Source organism: Chelonoidis abingdonii, chromosome 3, assembly GCF_003597395.2.
Source record: "Chelonoidis abingdonii isolate Lonesome George chromosome 3, CheloAbing_2.0, whole genome shotgun sequence".
In the NCBI taxonomy this organism is placed as follows: Eukaryota; Metazoa; Chordata; order Testudines; family Testudinidae; genus Chelonoidis; species Chelonoidis abingdonii.
Genome location: NC_133771.1, coordinates 203,488,807 through 203,511,618, shown reverse-complemented (window position 1 = coordinate 203,511,618; position 22,812 = coordinate 203,488,807). Strand labels below are relative to the sequence as shown.

The window sequence follows — 22,812 nt, the reverse complement described above, 5'->3', positions numbered from 1 at the left end:
CCCCTAGTGAGCGAGGTGGGGGACAGGGTCCTTGTGTGAGGGACGCTCCGTCTCCATCTCGCCCTCCCCTCAGCCCAGAGGAGCAGCCCGGCTCGCTCGTTTACTCGTGTCACTTTCCCCTCCCCCCGAATGACAACTCCTCACTCACCACCTCCTTCCCTGTGTCAACCCGACACCCGGGAGACATCAACCAATCGCTTTTTATCTTTCTCTCATTGACAACGCCATTCACCAATCGCCAGGCTTCTCACAAAAAGAACCCCGCCCTTAAGCACAGCAGCCAATCAGAGTGCGAATCAGGACCCCTCCTCTCCCCCTCGTTATGCACGGTCCTCGTTTCTGCCCACTGAATGATTGACGTCTGTCCTCAGCCAATTATCTTTCGCGCAGTTGGGCAGGCTCACGCCTCTGCCAATGGCGTCCCCAGAGCAGTGTAGTTCGTTTGCGCGGGGGCAAGTTAGTGTGAGCGGCGCACTTCTCCAGGCGGAGGGTGATGGTTGTGGAGTGAGCGGCTGCGGGGAGTCCTGGATTGTTCCTTGTGGGGAGGGGGGGACAGAGGCGCCTGGAGCAGCTCGTGCCCAGCTGTGCCATGTGGCCCCCGAAGTAATGGACCGGTCCCCTGGTGCCGCTGCAGTAATGGGCAGCGGCGCTTGCCCTGCTTGGTGCCCGCTCCAGCCTGGCCGGGATTAACTGTGTGAGGAGCCGCAGGAAGGTAGGTAGAGGAGGGGCAGGGCCCCTGGCTGCTCGTGCCGGCTGGGTTCCCCCTCCCCAATCCCTCTGCATCCTGTTCCCTCGCTCCCGGCCCCAGGCAGCTTCATCCCGGGCTCTGGTCCTGCCCGCGGCTGGGCCAGCTGCTTTGCCGGGGACTGGGGCTCGTCAGTAACAGTGACACATGTCTGGGGAGGCAGTGAAATGCCTCCTGGGGGCCGCGCTCAGCAAGGAGAGCTCGCTCCCCGCCCCAGGCTTTCCCACTACCCGCCCCACCAATCTCCCACCAACCCTCTTCCCCCCCCATTTCATCCCATCCCATCGCCCACCAACCCTCTTCCCCCCCCATTTCATCCCATCCCATCGCCCACCAACCCTCTCCCCCCCCCCCTTTTCATCCCATCCCGTCGCCCAGCTAGGGCATCAGCTTTTCCTTCCGCCTCTTACAGACCAAAGATTTCACCCCTCGCACCCAACAGATCCCCTGCCTAGGAGGAGGGGATTTAACCAACCCTCGCATGCCTCTGTCCCTTTCCTAGAGATGATGCATGTTTCACTATTTCGTATTTCTCCGGGCAAGAGGGAGAAGTTTTTCAATGCAGTGAGGGAGATGGGGATCCTAGGCAGCGCTGGTTCAGGAAATATCCCTGTCTCCTCTTTCCCTTAGCATGAACATTTACAGCATCAACACCCTCTTGCATACAGTGTGTGCACACGCTCCCCTGGGAAGAAAAGTAGGGGGAGGAAACAACTGTTACACCTTTTGTCATCAGCTTGAAGACAAAGAACTTGTCTTTGCTTCATGTCTGTCTCTCCCTCTGGATGCATATTGGCAGCACCTCAGCTGTTTTCTGCACCGCTTCCAGGAGGTGCTTCATAAAGCTTTAAGATGGCCCTGACCTGTGCTTTTTTGTTGGTGGTGGTGCTGATAAAAGGACATGTTGATGTATTTCCAGATGGACTTTGCATTCCTGAAATTGCTGCTGCATTTTTATTCTATTTATTTATTTATTTGGGGAACGGTGTGTGTGTGTGTGTGTGTGTGTGTGTTGTGGTTCTCTATGGATGAAAGGTACAAGGTTGTGTGCAGTTGCAACATCATCGCGTGTAACACATTAACCATTGTTTCTCCCCCTTTCTGCTTTGTTTTCCAGTCTGGCAGTCTGCACATCACCCTGCGCATGAGAAGGAATGACGACTCCATGAGGGAACTTCTTTTCAATCACTCATTCACCCAGTCATGTTTCATGATGCTCCTAGCCAATAACGTGCCATTCACCTAGACTGGGATTTACCCTGTGAAAGGGAGAGATAGAACATGAGTCCTAAACATAACCTCAAGCTCTTTCTTGTGCATGATTTTTGGGGTATTTATGTGTAAAACCCTGAGCATTGGGCACATGCACTGTTAAACCTGCTTTGCTAGATCCAAGAGCTGCAGCTGTGTGTTGGACTCTGATATTTTCTCATCATCATGGCTTCAGTTTGGAAGAGACTGCAGCGTGTTGGGAAACATGCATCCAAGTTCCAGTTTGTGGCCTCTTACCAGGAGCTGATGGTCGAGTGCACCAAGAAATGGTAAGAAGAATGGTCAAGTGAGTTGCTGATGCTGGAGCATGTCTGTTGCTTGTTCCACTCTGTGGTTTCCATCCTTTAGTGCAGAAGCTGCTGGGTAGGGTGCAGATCAGTCTCTGAACAAGTGCCTTCCACTCCCATGGGGTTAATTATTGCACTCTAGTTTGATCATCTTACGTGATTGTTGCAGTATTAGACTGTGCATTTATTAGATAAGAACTTTGATTTTTAGCAGCCTTATTTTTTTTTAACGGAAACTTTTCCAAATGTCACCACCAGTCTCAGAGATGGGTGTGACAAGTCAACTGTAACATCAAAGGGATATAGGGATTTGACACATTTTTCAAGACTGATAGTGTATCTTATTTTATTCTCGATTGATATGACTTTTCTTATCTAAAGACTTCTCTTTCCCCTTCCGTCTTTTGAATGGGAAGAGTGAAGACACAGAGCCTTGGGAATTATTTGAGTTATTTGCTTAGTCAGACAAGAATTTCATGCTATAATGGCCCAGTGGAACATATTTAGAGCTGGCTAGACTGCAGCAGGCAATTAACTGTGTGAGTCTGTCCCAGTCACACCTCTCTCCTTATACAAAGTGGACTCCTAGAGCAGATTGGATTTTTTCGTCTTGTTTTGCATGGAGGACCAGGATCTAGGTTTTGGTTTTGGTGTTTCTTGTTTTACTATGCAAAGACAAAAAAAGTCACATTAAAATATGTTATACTAAAACTGAAGTTATATATTAGTAGGCCAGGAGGGCTTGCATTATTTTTCATGTTCATAATGGGCTCAGTTCTGTAATGTCAGTGGGAAGTGAGGGTTCTTGGAAACTTGCAAAACGGCACTGTAAATTATCTGTAGCAAACTTAAAACTTAGTTTCTATCATTGACTTTTCTTCTTGTTGGCCAGCTTGACACTAGCACTGGATGCTTTTAGTAGTTATGAGTAATTGCTTCTGCTAAGTTAAATTGTTAGAAATATCAATCAAACATACTTGAATCATAATACTACCCCTATCTTAAAGGGACACTGTCAAATTAAAAATCACCTTTAAAAACGTTCTCTTCACTTTTGATATTAACTCTATTTCAGTTTTAATAATCTTTACAGTCTAGAAAATTTAATTGATTTTTAATAGTTTAAGGCCAGAAGAAACCATTACGATCAACTAGTTTGATCTCCTGTATAGAACAGGCTACAGAATCTGACCCAGTAATTACTGTATCAAGCCTATTTTACCGCTTGTGCTTCTGTTACTTTTTTACATTGCATTTAGCTTGGACAACAAAGCTAAACTAGTCAGTTTGACACAACTTAATTCATGTGGGTAGTGTCATTGGTTCCACACTCCACATAGGTGTAAATCAGGGCAGTCAATAGGCAGGCTGCGGGCCAAATCCAGACACTTCTGAATGGACTGCTAAATCTTTTTATTTACTTATTGTCATTATTGTCATTGCAGCCTGAAAAATGTTTCTCTGGAGACTAGACCATGACTATACCTTGATCAAGAAATTTGGACATTGACAAAAAAAATTGACTGCCCTGGTGTAAATGTTTATAGGATCTGGGCCATACTAGTAACCAGGATAACCACACTGTAGTGAAATAAAGTTTGAGATAAGTCTCTTAACAAGCAAATCCATCCTATACAGTCACTTGATTTGTAGACTCCTCTACACTTTAAAAAAGAGGAAACCGTTTTAAGATAAAAATGTTCCATAAGCTTGAGAGTTAAAATTAAATGTTTCTTCCACAAGTGGAAATTCTGTATAAAACACAGGAATGATGAAAATATTTTTATAACATTTTAAGTACAGCTTTCTCTGCCTCTGAAATAGACACTAATTTCTGTGTGTTGGTGAGCAACGCTGTCCTTTTTTAAGCTTGCATCTGAGTTTATGGGGGGGTGTAAAGAGCAGAATTAGCATGAGTGACAACAGAATATGAGAAACTAACTGCCTCTGCCCTGCCTTTTTCTGAAGTCAGGCCTAATGTGTATATGATGTGGCACTGGAGCAACAGGGCTACAGTATATTCTTTTAGGTCCATGCTGTAAGTGCCGGTTGATGGGAAATGTAGTAAGCACAAAGTCTTATTTTAATGTATTGGCGCTCCAACAATACAGTGGTTCTGTAAGAAAATAATGATCCATTCATATTTTAAAATAAATGACAATGCAGTCATAAACACAACCAGAGCAACATATGGCTGGGAAAAAAGATTGTGTATGAACTCAACAGGAAGAATGCTTATTTACAAGTTGAAGATAAGAAGAAATAATCTTTTGTTCTTTTTTTAACCTCTCAAAAATGGATTTCTTGTGAATTTCATTGTTTTTTAATTGGTCAGTTGCACTGTGCAACACTAGATGTATTCTTGCAAAATTCTAATACCTTCATGTTCGTTTTGAGTAACTTTTTGTTTGTTTTTCTTGTACCGATCTGAATTTTCATGTGGTGGTCTGAATGCGCTCGGTCCTCAAGCTGGTAGCTATGCTGTTTATGTAGGAGGTCACAGACACTCTTGTGTTATTGCTTTACTCTTTAATTGGATTATTTCTAGGTAAACAGCATATGTCCAGCATAGTGAAGGGATTTTCAGTCTTGCTTTTCCTGGTCTGTATAGTTTCTCATGCTTGCTGCTCTTAATGATTACAGACGGCTACTTCCAGAGAGATCATTGATCACTTTTTTAATTGTGATGGTATATTTAAAGATTTTAGTACTTCATTATAAAATCTTATTTTCAGGCATTCAGTTGAACAGACCTGCCTTTTCTGGGCTCAGATATGGCACTGTAAATTCTCACTGAAACATTTAAGAGTTATGGCTGTTCAGCACCTCTGAAAATCAGGTCACTACTTTAGATTCCCTACATTTAAAAAAAAATGGCCTTGGTCTTTAATGTGGATTTGTGACTCTAAATACCTCAAAAAATTAATATTTTTACATGAGTCACATGAGTTTAGTTCATATAAAAGGTGCTGGCTTGATAGCCCTGGTCTCTGACATCCTCTGCTTACCCTAAAACAGGTCGGGGAAGTACAGGCTTTGCATTCTTGCTAATGTATTTCAAATTTAACCTGGATGAAATACATATAGTAGGGTGGGAATAGCTTATCCTCTATCCATTCAGTCCTTGGCCCACCTTCTGAATCTATCTAGTACAAATGGTGGTAGTGTGCTTTTTATGGTGTGGGCACTTAGTGGGAATTGGACTGAAAACCAGTCATGTTCATACAGGCCCCTGAACAGCCACTGGTTGGTTACAACATCTATTCAGTATCTGGGTTGCCAGAGCAAAACTTGTTCTCTATCTGAAACATTTGATGTGTTTAGTACCTGTGGAGGGAGTAATTTGATGACTCTGTTAGATTGCATGTCTAGCTCAGTCAGTCTCCATGGAAGAGTCCAACCAACCAAGCTCCCCTTGTGTGATAGTGTTCAGCATCTGGAAGTGCACTCATGTTGGTCATAGTGTATAAGAAATGAAACTGCTGATATCCCCTTAGACAGTGAGCTCTTTGTGGCAGGGACTCTCTTTTATTTTGCTCATTTATATGTTGCCTAGCAAATTTGGGTCCTAACTAGACCCCCAAGATGCTACCACAATATATATAATAACTAAGCTTCCACTGAGATAGGCCTTAATCTTACAGAGTTGATTTTAAACCTGTTGCGAAGCTCCTTATGTATTGTTTCTTGTCAGATGCTTCTAATACCAAGAGGCAACACATTCACTGTTAAAAACATTGAGATTATGACAGGAAATAATAAATGGCCACAGAGCTGTAATTAAGCATTTTAGCACCTGGGGTGAGCAAATGTATTTGTGCCACTTAGAGGTGACACGTGTGTGTGCACTTGTGGGGTCAAATGCCTCCCCAGATTTCTGCCTTCCATTTAGCATGGAGTTTTTCAGACTGCGGAGTGTGCCTTTCCAGGTACACCTGTCACAATTTGCTCCCTCTTGCCTATCCCATCTGGTCCAGGTGTAGCAAATTGTGATAGGGCATCAACCATCCATTACAAATTTGCTGCCCCTAGACCAGAGAATGACAACTGTGAGAGGCAGCAAATTGTGACATGTAGTTAATATGTACCCATAGTGCGCTGCACTCTGAATCAGTACAAACGCTCTTGGTAAGAACACTCACAGCGGACACAAGGAGTCAAGTAGGCATGCACACAAGTGACATACTAGCTGTGACGACTGTATGCTGACATAACTTGAGTTAACATAAGTTTGTAGCGTAGATATGGCCTTGGATTTATGAATTGTTTGGGAGAGGTAAGAGCAAAAGTCTGAGGCGAGGCCAAGATTCACTCAGGGGTTTAGACTCCTACTTTTGTGGATCTGGGTTTCCTGCACCTTAATGGCTCAGGAACAAAAGACGCATAAAAGGAACCAATATAACTGATCTTTTTTTTAAAAAAAAATTCATGGCTTGGAGGTATATACCTCATGATTTTTGAATTCTTGTGGTTGTCAAGCAATCATGGACCTGTAACTGGGTTAAAAAAAGAATTAGATAAGTTCCTGGAGGACAGACAGGTCTATCAATGGTTTATCAATCAAGATGGTCAGGGATGAAACCCCATGCTCTAGGTGTCCGTACCCCTAGTCTCTGATTGCTAGAAGCTGGGAGTGGATGACAGGATCACTCAATGACTGCCTGTTTTATTCATTCCCTCTGAAGCATCTGGCATTGACCACTGTTGGAAGACAGGATACTGGGCTTGATGGACCATTATTGACCCAGTACGGCCGTTCTTATGTTCAGTAAAACTTACAGTAGATTTTTGCCTTTGAGAAGGATGTAATATGAGGTTGTATACTGCCCTTAGTGGATATATTGTTCTACATGCAAGCAGTGACACGCTAAAAAGCACTAAGAGCTGGCTTGAGAGGCAAAGTAACAGTGAGAAAGGCAATCTCCATTGATGGAACAAATGAAAATGAAGTTGTTTTGACACCAGACTAGGAAATAGATTGGAAGTCACATGGTCCTACAGAACAAATTTGTGCTATAAAAAGAGAGAGAAAATTAGAATTAAAAATCACAATAAAAACATAGGAAGTGCTATGCCAGAAACACAGATGTCATTGCTATAAATACTAGCAACTATTTGCTTATAAATATTTTCAATGAGTGTATGCTATTAAAATATACATTAAATAGTACAATGACATCCGTCTTCACAGTGTTGACAAAAGTAAATGATGAAATGCTAAAAGTAATAACAACATTTAAAAAGTAAACAAACAAAAGGAGCAAAGCCATATTTAAAATGGTTTACAACAAAGGGAGTGCAGGTTAGGGAATTGCAGCAGCAGCAGATAAGACAGATTTATGAATTGCTAGGAGACTTTATGCAGACATATAAACTGATTAGGGATTCTTTTAAATACTCAAAATGTGTGATGGGTTTTTGGGTGTGTGTGTGTGTAATATTTCATGAAATCAAGTCTCCTGCAGCACCGTAGTATATTATATCTAGTAGAGAGGAGCTGCTGCATCTAGGCACTGGGATGCCTATGCCTGGAAAAACAGCCCTGGGACTGTTCTGAGGGAGGGGAAATAAAAAAAAAAAAAATTGCTCTGCCCTTGCTCTATTTTTGCAAACATTGCAGGTGTCTTACCCTATTGGGGTAACTGTTACCTCCTCTGCCCCTCTAAGTTCCAGGGTTATACCTTCTGCCACCTTCTGGCAGTGCCTCATCCATGGGCTTAACCCCTGCTCTTAGGCACCCCCCCACCACGATTTTGCCCCTGGGCCCCTTCAGCAGATGTTCTGAGCACACTCACTCTGTGTATGCATGCTCAATAGGAGCCAACCAGTGCATTCAGCACCCTGCTACGGTCCTAGCACCGAGGAGAGTCTGCTCTGATGGTGCTGACGTCGCTAGGACTGATTCTGTGCACTGCCCCATTTTGGTGCCCCTGCTGGCTCTGTGCCCTAGGTGGCTGCCCCGCTTTCCTCACCACAGTTACAGCACTGAGTGACCTCCATAAGGGGTGCCCTAAAGTGCTGTAACTATGGCTATGAATTCACCTCATTGTGCCTATTCCTTGCAATATATACGATACCCTTCACCTTCTGTGTAAAACTTCTTGCTTTTATAAAGCTTTTTTGCGAAACCTTTTACATTTCTAAAGTGATTAGACTTCTTTCAAACTGCCCGCACTGACTTAAGGCTTAATTTTCTTGTGACAAATGTCTAACTTTTTTTGGATCAAATAGAGGTATTCTAGTGTAGTCCCTGCGTCTTAAAAAATCTCTCTGTCTCTTGGAAATGAAGCAATACTTGAATTTTTTTCATCTGTTTTTCTCCTCCGTGGTAGTTTCATAACTGGATGCTGCAGGAACTTAAGATTTGGCATTTAATGAGCATGGGAGAGATTCTTCAGGCTTTTTGAGATTCCACAGTTCACTCTAGTCAGGTTGCCTTCTGGTCTCTGCTTTCCAACAAGCTCCTGAGCACCGAAGGAAAGAACTGGAATTTACTGGCTGTTGCAGAAATAGAGATTGCTTGTGCAGGGCCTGATCCTGTCAAGTGAAGGAAGTGCCTTGCAGGATTGGGCCCACAGTGGAGAGTCTTATGAGTGTAGGGTTTGATTGTTCAGTAAGGATAATTGACCTTGCCTTGCCACACAATCTACAGTTCATATCAGGAGTTCCTAAAGTCTTAATGTTGTGGACCACTATAGTGTAGCGACTTTCCCTTTTGAGCAACTGCTTAAGAAAAGGCTTGGCTCTGCCCCCCACCTCCTACATCTACCCCTCTTCCCCCCTCACAAGTTAGGATTTTATTCTCTCAAATCAATTCTACTCCTCTTTGTATTTGCATTCAGCTTCCCTGCTTCCCACATTGAAAATTGTCCCTAGCTCCAAAATCAATTAAGTTTCTCCCAAAGTCAGTTTTTAACCCTCACCAACTCTCAAATCAAAATTAGTTCTCCACCAACCACCACGATCAGCTTTTACAAATCAATTTCCCCCTCCTCCAACAAATCAAAGTGAATTCCTTCTCCACAGTCAAAATCAATTCTCAGCCTTCACACTCTGAGCTACCCACTTCCTCCCAAAATCAAAATCTGTAGAGCCCTGCAAATCTGCGGATATCCGCTTTATATCTGCATCCGTGAACCATTTTTGTGGTTCATGGATTGGATGCGGATACAAATTTTGTATCTGCACAGGGCTCTAAAAATCCGTTCCTCCGTCTCATCTGAAACTCTGTTTTCCTTTCTTTCTTGTCCCTGCTCCCAAGTGTATAGCTGTTGGGCTCTGTGGTAAACGTCTGTCCCAGATCTGGACTTTAGCGTACAAAATCTGAGTGTTTACTGTGAATCTCCCCCAAGCTTATACCCAGCTTGGATTTATCTCGCTGCCACCAACTAGGACTATTTAGGGTTCCTAGTTACCCTGAGTCACCCCAACCTTTCCCTGGGGGACCCCCAAGACCCAGAACCCCCGGGGTCTCCTATCTCAACGGGAAAACACGCTTCTCCCTGTTCCTCGTTTTCTGCTCCCCCTGTTCCCGTCCCCGTTCCCTGTGAGCTGGCGGGATCGCAACTAACTTATGAGGCAAAACAAAGGCGAATCACCCTCCCCATGAGGCGATGCATTCCAAATCTGTTAAGACTATTCAGAGATTTCCACCCCCCTTCCTGTAGCCTCATGGAGAACCCCAAAACCTCAGCAGGTTTAAAAGAACTTATATAAAAGAAAAGAAAATACAAACAATATTGACTGCTTAGCGATCAATACGGCTCTTGCTATAGAATATGGACTACAGTCTCGATTTAAAAAGATAGCCAAATTAACCAGTCCCAGCACGTACCAACACTGTAAACAAATCAAGTCACACCCGATTAACTTGTTTCCTTTTGTACCACAGAGGTTAGGAGAAGATTTGACAGAAGATGGAGTTAGAGAAAACTTGTTTACTCACAGCCGGGGAAACAAGGCTGAGTACACAAATTCCTGCCCCTGACTTTTTAAAAAAATCCAGTTCTCTGATTGGTCCTCTGGTCAGGTGTTTGGTTCCCCCTTTGTTCCCCCTTTACAGGTAAAAGAAAATTAACCCTTACCTATCTACTTATGACAGGCTCTCTGATTGCTTCCTGCCAACACCCTTTTCCAGTCGCTGGCTCCTTAACGCTTATTTCTTTCTTTCCCTACTCTAGCTTCTACTTCGTTACCCTTTCTGTTCAAACTTTCTACTTGCCCCTCCACCATCCTTATGGCTACCCAGAGTTGCCATCAGGGCACTGGGAAGGGAACCTCTGATCGAGACTAGTGTGTGAGTGGGTGGGTTTTTATTAAATGCTGTCCCCCCCACCCCCAAAGATGTTTAGAAATACGGGAAGGAGGAGTTGAAGACGGGTGGGAAATGTTTCTTGCTACGTCTTTAGGATGTTTTATAGATAGATTTGCTAGGTAGATGCAAAAGGCTTACTTGATTATATTCTCCTGGCACTGTTCCTTCTACCCTTCTAAAACGTTATGGCTAGATTACCTTATTTCCACAGTGCATTCATTCTCATTCTTATTCTCTCTCTATGTATATTTTTTTTACATGTATTTTGATATTTGATGCAGTTCTTCAAGCCCTAGTTCCTGAAGTCATGATATAGACAATTTAACATTTTTTTTTAAATGGAAGCCCTTGTGGTTATAGAAAAAAAACTTGAAAATATCAATCGAGAGGCCTTGGCATTGGAAGGCAAATAAAAATAACCCAAAAGCTGGTTGAAAAATGAGTTTGTGATTGAAATTATAAAAAAAAGGTCTTGACTCTTATGGGCTTGATTCAAGATAGTTGAATGCTTGGCATTGGCAATACTGCATTCTTGTGCCCCAATCCCAAAGACTTGCTGCTGGGCATTGTGTTTACTGTTACCAGTGAAGCAATTTACAGAAATTAAGCAGCGTGCCTAATAGTAAGTCTTTGTAGCATTGGGCCTGTAATGAAGTGTTGTTCAGTTTCTGAGAGAAACACAATTTATTACTGAAATTTCTTGACTTGAGTCAGTGTTCCAGCAATGGGAAAAACAATTGTGCACAAAAAAAGTGGATTATAGCCCATTATAATGGGACAAACCCACTGTAATGGGTTGGTTTTTATTTCAGTAAGTCTCTTTTGAATGTGAAGAGAAAGGATGTCTTATTGACAGGGCCGTCCTTAGGATTTAGGGGGGCATACGCAGTATTTTTAAACTGGTGCCCCTATGTCAGCACAACTAGTGCTCCTACACTGGCACATTCGGCTCTGTGAATATGGCCCCTGCCTTCTGCTTAGTAAGGAGACTGCAGCACGCACTGGGTGTGTGAGAGCTAACCTGCTCTTACCTGCTGTCTTGATTACAGGTGCGGACTCCGTGGGTGGGTGCTCCGGTGTGCTTTTCTCTGTTCAGGAACTATGTTTTATTTATTTATTTGTAAAAGCTTCTCCCTGTCTGCTCTTAAGAGTCTGTGAAGTCTTCTGCTTTGGCTGCCTAGTGACTCAGTTTGTGAGCATCTTCCTCTCCATGATGATGGAGTACAATTCCAGCAGGCTATTGCGCTACAATGGACCAGCATCAAGGTTTCCTGTCCACCTGTGCCTATGTTCTGTGGCCCTCTGTAGGAGACTAGAAATTCTGCAGCTGTTCAAATTCTATTTTAAAAAATGGAGGTTTTCAATAAATGCTGTATTCACCCTTAGTTATTTGCACAGACTCTGTTTTATGCTTTCCTAACATTTTCAGTCTTCAACATAAGACATTTTTATATTAACAGTGTTTAAAGAAGTTGTCAGGTGGGAAGCTGGAGGTTTTGACAGTTGACTGTTGGCACCTGAAGAGACATTGCGGAGAGTTCAGGACTGGGGCCCAAGCTAAAATTAGCAGAAATATATATATATATATACACATCCAACGTCACTGACATCTTGGTTGTCATCTTTAGGATTCCAAGTTCACAACTGATTGAGTTGAATAAGACATTCACAGACACACCTCTCAGCTAATGTTTCAGGCTGCCTGTAGTCGCATGAAGTCTGTTTCTGTTCACATATTGAAGTTTTCTTCACAACCATGGCTTTTCCTTTAACAAAAAACTAACAAACAAAAAATCTTATTTTCCAGAGGACAACTCTATAGTAAGGGGTGGATTCTACAGCTGTTAAATTGTGGGATCTGCAAGGCCCAGAATATTAATAATTTTGAGGATAAACAGGATTATGGTTTTATTCTGCATATACATCCAATATGTTGTGGCTATACTGTGTGAGGTATTTATAATGACTTAATATACGCAGCCAATAAAACGTTTTTGTGGATTCAGTATTTCTCTTCCTCCTATATAAAGTTGGTGCCTTTGAAAAATAACCTGTACTTTGTGTTCCATTAGATTTCAAGCTATCCTACAGTCTCTTCCTTTAAACTTGGCTGCACAGTGCCCCAGAATAACACCTATCTTTTATTTGCTCCTGAGCTAACAGTAATTTACTGATACCTGTACAATTATAGTACCCAGATCCTGCTTTTGAAAAACAAGGAACCACTTCATGATAAATAGCAAGACAATGATGTACGTAATTTCTGCCTGGGAAAACTTCTTTGCATACCTACTGACTTTAGCATTAAAAAACTAATGTTAAATAAAATAAGTAATTAGAGAATGCAGCATGTTAATACAGTTTGCAGTGCAATCTATGCTGCTACTCAATTCATATCATGAACGTCCTTTATTTTGAGTGATAGCTCATTAAGTAAATTCTGAATCTCTTTGTTTATAAAAGTGCGTAGGAGGAGATTTAAAATAATATAGAACTGCCAAAACAGCTTGCTGTTCTTTTCAAATAAGGAACTGCACCAGCGAACTGAGAGTTCACAGGGCTAACCTGTGGCCCATGTAGTTGCAATGTATCAGCAAGGGCCTTAGCCTTAACAGATGTCCTGTAACACCATCCCCTCTATTTGTCATTACTGTCATCTGCCTCATCACGCCCAGCCTCCATAACTCTGGCCATGTTAGCCAAGTATGGTTTATTATTTTGTTCTTGGTTGTGTGAAGAGCTCTGCACCAAATGAGCTGAACTCTTGAAAAATCTGGCCATTTGCTTTGGTGTCTTACTGTGAACTGAGCTCTTCTTCAAATTTTACTGGACACAGTACTTGGAACAAATGTCTGTGGGTCAAGCAAGTTAACATAAATGAAAAGGTTTTTTTCTCTTGTTTCTGTATCAGAACTTAGATCTATAAGGATGCTAAAAAGAGAAGAGGCCTCCCTTTCTGTCATTTAGTTTCTAGTTGCACAAAGCCAAGGAGTCTAGTTTTTCTTTAGCCATAGTTTGAAGAATATATAGCCTGTTTCCCATTATCAGTGACTTTAGCTTATAAAGAACACTTCTTATGCTTCTCATGCAAAAATTAGTTTTTCTTTTGCTCACCAATACACAGTTTAAAGATCTGCTGTGATGGTACTTCATTTGTCTGTTAATGACTTTTTGCACTCTTGATAAAATCACTTTTCATTCCTTCAAACACCGCCTTATAATCCCCAGCATCTGCACGTCTTTTCATAATACAATTTTGAAACTGGCTGTGCCATTTCTAAAGGTATTTTTATTCCTGTAGACTTTTTGCATATACTACATGCTGTTTGAGTTTCATCGGCATTGAAATGCATCCAAGAGTAATTGTAAAACCACTGGGTTCAGAAAGCTCTCTTTGTGGCTGGTTTAATCATGGGAGTTGCTGACTGAGAACTGAAGAAATTGAGGATGGTATTACAAGCAACCTCAGCATCTATACTTACTGCAAGTTCTGGGAATATCCTCTGTTGTTGGTGTCCTGATGGTTTTTTCAATCCACGCAGTAAAACTTTAGTAGGCTGAATGCCTGTAAGGAGAGATTATGCTAGCTGCTCCACCACAAGACTATGGGCCTTTGAGAGAATGGGAAAGTATATTATAGAAAGATCTTTTCGAAACTAATACTTTCCACACAACTTCAGCTCAGAAATATCCTTCCTTTTAAACTGAAAATTAAATGTATAACATGCATCTTTTCTACTTCTCCATTCCATGAGAGCTGTAAGCAAATTAAGCCTGTGTTTTTAATGTGCCATGCCTTCAGTATGATAAGGGCATTTTATTATCCATCATCTTCTGATATTGGGATATTTTCTGTTTGCAAAACTAGTGTTTGGCCCCTGATTGGGGTATTTTTATATTGATTGTATATCTTATTGTGTCATCTGTATTTTGGAGTGGATGGATTCTAAATCAATTTGTCTTGTGAACCCTGTGCTCCAGAGCTGTTAACCAAAGCCTACCTCCCATTGTCAGTGCCCCAAGAAGGGCTGCGCTGCAGTGCGCCGCACCGCACCGGAGGAGAACAGTAAAGATATGTTACCTGCTTATTTCAATTCCTGGGATGCTCTCTCATGGTGGTGGTGCTTGCAGCCTTAGCAGTATTAGTTGCCTCTAGTACAGTGGTCCCAACTTTAACCTGTGCACCCCTTTCACTAAAATGTCAAGGCTTGTGAACTCTTTCCCCCCGCCCCCAATAAATATTTCTAGGGATTTTCTCTTACCTCAGCATAAATGATAAAAGCAGTGATATTGGAAATATAAAATTTGTTTTTATGATATTACATGCTATTAATTATCATTACATATTTATTACATTATGAAAATGGCCACACACTTCCAAGATCTTTTTTGTAGCTTGTATCACTTTTGATTCAGCCTGTTATAAGACAAGGCTCCTATCAAGGCACCAGTAGCAAAAAGGGGTGTGGGGGCAAAGTCCCTGCACACCTGGAGGTTGGGGGGGGGGGCACCGCCAGCAAAATGAGGGGTCCCGCTGAGGAAAAAAGGGGAGGGATATGCAGGCGGACATGCTGCTGCGGGGACGGCACGTGACCCTTGTCATCCCACCCCCATACTAGCGCTTCTGGCTCCTGTGTTTCATCAAGGAGTATCAGATGTGAAACAGCATGAAGGTATATAAGAAGCCAACTCAAAGAGTTCCTCCTACACAAGCATTCAGGTCTTAAGCAATCCAGGCAAACAATGCACATTACAACAAAGCTTAAACTCGTTCTTCATAATAATTTAAAAACAACACTAGCAGCCTATTTAATTTTAAAAACAGCAAAAAATAGCCACCCCCCTTTCTATTTTGTATACGGAATCTTGAAGTTTAAATCTCCTGTGTGATAGGTATGTTTGCTTTGATCTGCTTAGCTCTTGGAAGTCTCCAAGGCTCTGGGCTGCTGGCCCTGTGATGCCTGGAGTCTCTATGGACAGCTCTGTTCACTATTAGGATATTTTTTTTCCTCGAGAACCCCCTGTAACACTTCATGAACCCCATTTTGGGAACCACTGCTCTAGTCAATCTAGTAGTGCTGATATGGTTACAAGCACTAAGGACAGTTACACCAGCTTGTCTCATGGGCTTAGCAGAGGGAGTGGGGACAGGAGTTGAGGTCTTGTGCTCAAGGCCCAACTCTGTACTCAGGAATGAACCCTGGTAAAGCGTTACATGCCAAAAGTCTGTTACCGCCTAGAAAAAATGCTGACTCTTTAAATTCAATAAATTTGTTCTAAAATGTTTTTATAGAAGTGGAACAGACACTGTGAAATGCTTCTTGATTTAACAATGAATATCACATGCAGAGCTCTGCTTTGAATCATTGTTAATGGTAAGGTCTACAGAATTGTAGAACATTTTTCCTTAGGTTTTCCTATACTCTAAAATAACTCCTCAGAATATGTCTATGGTGGATCTGGGACTGTCTCTCCCAGGCTGGGTGTTAGTTCCGCTTGAGCTAATGCACTAAAAGTAGCAGTGTAGACATTGTGGTATGAGCAGCAGTATGGGGTAGCCATCTGAATGTGGACTCAAGATATGGGAACTGTAACTGAACTGATGTCAGTGAATTACTGTTAGCTCAGGAGACATTTGAAGATAGTTATCTGGGGCACTGGGCAGCCAAGTATATACAAAGGGACGGGAGGTTAGCTTGAAAGCTGGTGGAACACAGAAAGAATGTTATTTTTCAAAGGCACCAATTTTTATACAGAAGGAAGAGAGATACTGAGTTCACACACACATTTTATTGGCTGCTTACCAGGGATCAGGTGGGCTTGTATTGAGTGGCTAGCCTGTGCTGCAGTGTCCACACTGCAACTTTGAATGTGCTAGCTCAAGCAGAGCTAGCGCGTTTGTATACCTGGCCTGGGAGTCATGCTCCCAGCTTCAATGTAGTTTAAGATAAAGTAGGGTGAGACACTTATGCTCCATCTTGTGCGAACTACTAATGTTCTTAAAAAGAACGTCAACAGTAAACGCATGAAGTTCCCATGATACAGAAAGCTGCTTTCTTGTCAGCCTGGTGGGACAGGATCCCTGTTCTCTTCTTTCTTCTGTGCTTTAGAGCACATGGGCAGCTAGAAAGTTTAACTCATGGAAGGAGTGAGGATAAACTATATGGCTTTCTTCCTTCTGCCCCCCACCCCACTCCAGCCTGTAGAAGCCCCTCAAAAGTGCTCAAATTCCCTACTCACTGCAACATAACCCCCACTCCACAGCTTGAACATCCTTTGGTGATGGCGAGAGCGAGCTCCTGGCTGCGTGGCTCCTGAGTGAATTGTGCTGCCAGGAGTGGCTCATGGAGTAAGGAGCAGAATGGAAGATCCCACTGTCTGCATAGCTGCCTTATGATCTGGGAAGATGGAACTTGATTTCCTTGCAGGTCTCAGGTACCCCTCCTTCAATCATAGTGGGAAGGATCTGCCATTAAAGAAGGACGAGTATATTGAGATCTCTCTGCACACTCATCCCCCTTCTTCCTTTGGGAATTTCAGTAGAAAGGGAGACTATACGACTGGGTAGGCAACCTATGGCACGTGATTTTCAGTGGCACTCATGCTGCCCAGGTCCTGGCCACCCATCCAAGGGGCTCTGCATTTTAATTTAATTTTAAATGATGCTGCTTAAACATTTTAAAAACCTGCATACAACAATAGTTTAGTTTATGTATTATAGACTTATAGAAAGAGACCTTCTAAAAACATTAAAATGTATTACTGGCACGCGAAACCTTAAATTAGAGTGAATAAATGAAGACTTGGTCCGCCACTTCTGAAAGGTTGCCGACTCCTGATATAAGACATAGTTTAGGACAAAGGAAGTGGTGATTGCTAGATGAATGCATGTTAGAGACTGGACGCTTGCACAATTCTAAGACAATATTAGCTGTTGGAGATTTTTGTGGATCACTGCCCTGAATGTGAACAATACATACAGTAAGCAAAAATAAGTGTTTTGAACATGTAACAGAACTTTCCTGAGAACAGCTGTGAAGGCCCCTAGCATCTCTCTTGTTTTCTTCTGTCTTCGCCTCAGTGTAACTCTCTGCCTGAGGACCCAGTGCTTATTCAGACCAATACCTTTTGACTTTTTTTTTTTTTTTTTAAAGCTTTAATGGGTTTATCCGTCTTGTATTTAAAAAATACAGGTGATGGCCCTAGATCAGCAGATGGGACTTTCAGCTGGGAGTTAGAAAACTGGCATTGGTCGTTGAAGTACTAGAGCCTATCCCAATTTATGGTGGTGTGAACACAGAGGCATTTCTGGGAACTAGAGCAATACATAATAGAAAAGGCTATTACACTACTGAGGGACGAATCCTGCTCCTGCTTCCCTCATCCCACTGCTGTGGTGACTTCCTGGTAGTGGCACTGGTGTTCAGCTGTACAAGCAGAGGACATGGTTTGGGATATTCAGCCCTTGTGCTGTATGGAGCCTCCCTCTGCAGAAAATGAGGCAGGGAGCAGGACTTGCTGCTGTGCACAGCTTATGGAACTCTGATGGGATTCCATGGCCTGAAGGCAAGATTCCTCTACACTGAACCAGAACACATCACCCCAATGACTGGCTGTTTGCTGGGGTGTCCGGGTTGCTTCTTAAAGCAAAGCAGTGTAAATTACCCAGGCTGTATATTTTATTCATTTCCCTAAACATCCATTGTGTGGTTCAGGAGTAGAGTGATGTCTGTTATAAATAAGAGAACTCAAGAGATGAGTGAACGTTGATTGCCTGTTAAAGGTGACCTTTAGTTACAGACCCAACGGAATTGCACCTGACACAGTGAGAAGGAGTCAGCTAGCACACGGGGGTCTCTTAAGACAGGGTTTCACCATTAGAGTAGACTTCAGTGCAGCTCTCACCGTTCTTGAGTTGTAGACAGAGTGCAAAATATGTGCACATAGAAGTGTTTTTAAAGAATGTATAACTTAAAGAAATGCAGCACCAATATTGCATACAAAAACTTGTCAGTGTCTTCTGTGCTGTTTCTCTTACCACCACTTCCCACCCCACTATCACTCAGAATATTCTTAGAAGATGAGTGGTCAGTACTTCTGGAGCCACGGAGCAAGGACATAGCCAAGGTGTAGGCCAGGGTGGGCAAACTTTTTGGCCCCAGGACCACATCAAGGTTGCAAAACTTTATAGAGGGCTGGGTAGGGAAGGCTGGGCCTCCCCAAACAGCCTGGACCCCCTCCCACTTCCTGCCCCCAATTGCCCCCCCTCAGAACTCCTGATCCAAACAACCCCCCCTGCTCCTTGTCCCCTGACCATCCCCTCCTGGGACCCCACCCCCTATACAGCTTCCTTGCTCCCTGTCCCCTGACTGCCCCAACCCCTATCCACACCCCCACCCCATCCAACCCCCCCTGCTCCCAGACCACCCCATCCAATCACCCCCAACTGCCCCATCCAACAGCCCTCTGTCCTCTGCCCCACAGGAACCCCTGCCCCTTATCCAACCCTGCTCCCCATCCCCTTACCATGCTGCTCAGAGCGGCAGGAGATTGCAACCCCCCCACTACAGGGACCCACAAAGGTACGTAGGTGCCTAAGTCGTGATTTTAGACACTGCAATCGACAAAACCTCTGCTCTGCATAATCTAAACCTGCTTAACTCTCTTGGTGCCTAAGTTTTTGCGGTGAAAGTTCCCTAGGTATCTATATTTCAGCCTCTAGGTATGTGCAGTGATGCTGATCTCTAGACGCTTATCTGCCAGTGAAAGAAAGATAGGCACTCCTCTGTGCCCTGTTGGGGCTGATCTGGTAGGAGTGGCGTGTGGGGGCGGATCTGGTAGGAGTACTCGGAGGCTGCCTAATTCCATACAAAACAGCTGAGGGGAGGGAGAGGATGATGACCCCATTTACAGTCTTTATTCTAGTGGCTCGAGCACTCACCCAAGGTAGGATGTAGGAGACCAATGATTCTAGTCCCCTCTTGCTTGATGAGGAGAGAGGCTTTGAACAGGGATCTGCCACCTCTTAGGTGAGTGCCTTAATCACTGCGCTATGGAGTGATCTGTGTGTCTCCATCAATTTCTGTTGTTGTTCTACTTTAATAAAAAAATTTAATAATTAAATGCTAATTGGGCCGGAGAGAGAGTTCGAATGACAATAGCATAGTAGTTGGGCACTCACCTGAGAGGGGGCAGAATTATTAAAATCCCTTGTCAAATAATTCGTAGTATCTGTAACCAAATATCATTAGAGACAGAGTTGCTATGTGAACATAGACTAAGCATAATTCTTGTGCCGGCCTTCAGACTTGATGTTGCAGAATAAATCATACATACAATACGTATACTCAGCACTTCTCTTCCTGGGAGAGTTGTACGGCTTTACTCTACCAATATAGCTGGCGGTACAACTGCTCCGCTCCCAGTGTTGATGCATTAATTCCAGTATAAAAGTGCTTATACCGGTGTTCCCCTCCAGGAAGGGGAATAAGCTATGCTGGTTTAAGGCAGCTTTATAACTGTGTTCATAGTAGGATTATATTATTTAGGAGTTTGGTTTTTTTTCATCTAAGTGCACTAGTTATACTGGCACAAACACTGTGTGTCGCTGAGGCCTCAGATATCTAAATATATTTTATTGAAAAGGGAAACGAAAGACCCAGTCCAATTCCATTCAGGTCAAAGAAAAGATGACCATTATCTTTACTGGAAGTTTAGATTGGACCCTAAAATAGTAGCATAAATCCAGAGGCAGAATAAAATTGTCTGGATGGGTGCTGGCCATTGGGAATGTTACTGTTTACTGGTCTGTGTTAATGAAGTGCTAAGGTTAGTGTGGGAATTCTATATGTACCCTTGGCTTGTGATTTTCATGATTTGTAGTATTTGTAATTCTTTCCCAGTGTGCCTAAATGTACATTACATCTTTTCTTGAATTGCGTTTAATAATTTTAATTGTAAATTCACAACTTTTGTTTGGGAATATATTGTATATCATCGTCAGGAAGCTAATGGTCAGAGTGATAATAAAGAAGGAATCTAAATCAAAATGTTCCCGTTCTTGCTGTCCTTGAGGAATTCTGTTTACACTGAATAAAGATAAACCACATTGCTTAATATTTATTATTCTCCCTGTAAGATGTTACTAAAAAAAAATGTGCTCATTAACAGGAAATGAATTTTCCAAAAACTTCTCCTTTTCATGTGTGCTGTTGAAAAGATGATTTTAAAGTACAATTACACTTCTGGTTTTTTTAATTTGTTTATATCCTTGTAAATAAAATTACAATACCCATGTATAGTTGTCCTCAGTTAAAGCTTTGTTCAATGCAAAATTAGGTTCTTGTCCAAAATAAGGTCCAAAGCAATCTCTGCAGACCGACCAGTAAACCCACATGGAGTCCTCTTGATTTCAGTGGGTCTTGGCACACATTTCTTTTCAGAGTTGTGGCTTATGTTAAGTTCCAAAATGGTTAATGTGAAAAGGTTAGAAGTAATATTCAATAAACTCTTTTTTGGGGGCATTTGTTGTTGACAGTTAATGAATATATACGTTTTTATAAGAGAGAGAACCCTATTTCTATATTTTGTTTTATGCGCTATTGATTGTTGTCAAGTGTGGTTTAATCTGGAAAGTACCCTTATACAAATAACTTTGTGGGATTCTTGCTCTCTGCATATTCTCTCTAACTTCAATATTGCATTTGTACAATTTACAAGTTTCCTTTTAATTTTTTTTCATGTTAGCAAACACTGGGAGATTAACCTGGGATATGAAATCAGCTCTTTTGCTGCTAAGTAATAATTTTGTTGATAATACATAAGGTAAAAGAGAATCCTGCTTCCACAGCTATATTGGCTCCTCACTGCTAAGTTTCATAAGAAGACTTATTTTTGTTAATAAAGTAAAAAAAATTCTGGCAGAGTCAACTCAACACCTTCATCCATCCAAAGTAGACTAATAGAATTCCATACAGGCTACTCTGTGGAGGTGTTTTAGACAAAACCTTAATAGCCAAGGTTCTGTCTGCTTTCTATGCAGATTAGAGAGGAAGTATGGTCTAGTGGTAAAAGACAGGAAATCTGAGTTTTACTCTTAGGTTTCCACAAACTTTCAATGTGTCCTCGGGCAAGTCACTTAAGACCCTATTTTTAAAAGCTACCCTCCCTTTTTGTACCTGGATATGCAGGCACAAATAAGTCTCTCCACAGTTCTGCACCTGGTTACTTGTTAGGAAGTTAATATTTAGATGTAGGAACCTGAATGCAGATGAGTATCGATTCACGAAAAGGACTCAAGCATCATTATGGATAGCTTAGTGAAGACTGTTACCGAGTGTGCAGCTGTGGTCAAAACAGGTTAGGTTCCATAAGGAATAGGACAGAGGATAATACAGAAAATGTCATTCTGTATATCTGTAGTTCATCCTCTTCTGGAATACACATCTACCTTGATATAACGCTGTCCTCGGGAGCCAAAAAATCTTACTGCGTTATAGGTGAAACCGCGTTATATTCAACTTTCTTTGATCCACTGGAGTGCGCAACCTCCCCGCCCACCGATCACTGCTTTACCGCGTTATATCCGAATTTGTGTTATATTGGAGTAGAGGTGTACCATGTTCAGTACTGGTCACCCCATCTCAAAAGGATATTGCAGAGTTAGAGGGGGTTCAGAGAGTGATTAGGGGCATGGGGTTGTTTGCTTTAAAAGAGACAAAGGAGGATGACATTATAAAAGTACATAAAATAATGAATGGTGTAGAGAAGGTACATTGTACATTTCTGTTCTCCCTGTTTCAAAACACAGGTGGAAAATTGAAAAATAACGAAAGGAAATACTTTATCACACAAATAACTAGACTATAAAACTCATTGCCACTGGATATTGTTGAGGTCAAGAACTTGTACCATGAATTTAGAACTGTCTTACTATGGGCTTGTCTATATGGTAGATAGCAAGACCTTACTTTGTCTTGGTAAGAACTTACCTATTTATTAGGATGTTGGCATGCTGTCTGAAGTTCCCTACATCAGTGCTTCTCAAAGCGAGTCTGCCGCTTGTTCAGGGAAAGCCCCTGGTGGTCCGGGCCGGTTTGTTTACCTGCCGCGTCTGCAGGTTCGGACGATCGCGGCTCCCACTGGCCGCAGTTCGCAGCTCCAGGCCAATGGGGGCTGTGGGAAGGGCGGCCAGC

General features: G+C 42.5%; 1 protein-coding gene across 12 annotated transcripts in view; it reads left to right on the top strand.

The window, feature by feature from the left end:
• The first annotated feature begins 459 nt into the window (after nt 1-459).
• EHBP1 (EH domain binding protein 1) overlaps nt 460-22,812 on the top strand; it is a 337,395-nt gene continuing 315,042 nt past the window's right edge. For all 12 annotated transcript variants that reach the window (XM_032763268.2, XM_032763265.2, XM_032763264.2 and 9 more), the window contains exons 1-2: nt 460-712; nt 1,863-2,286. In XM_032763268.2, the coding sequence (XP_032619159.1) occupies nt 2,183-2,286 (104 nt within the window). In that variant the 5' untranslated portion in view covers nt 460-712; nt 1,863-2,182. The remainder of the gene's footprint in view (nt 713-1,862; nt 2,287-22,812) is intronic.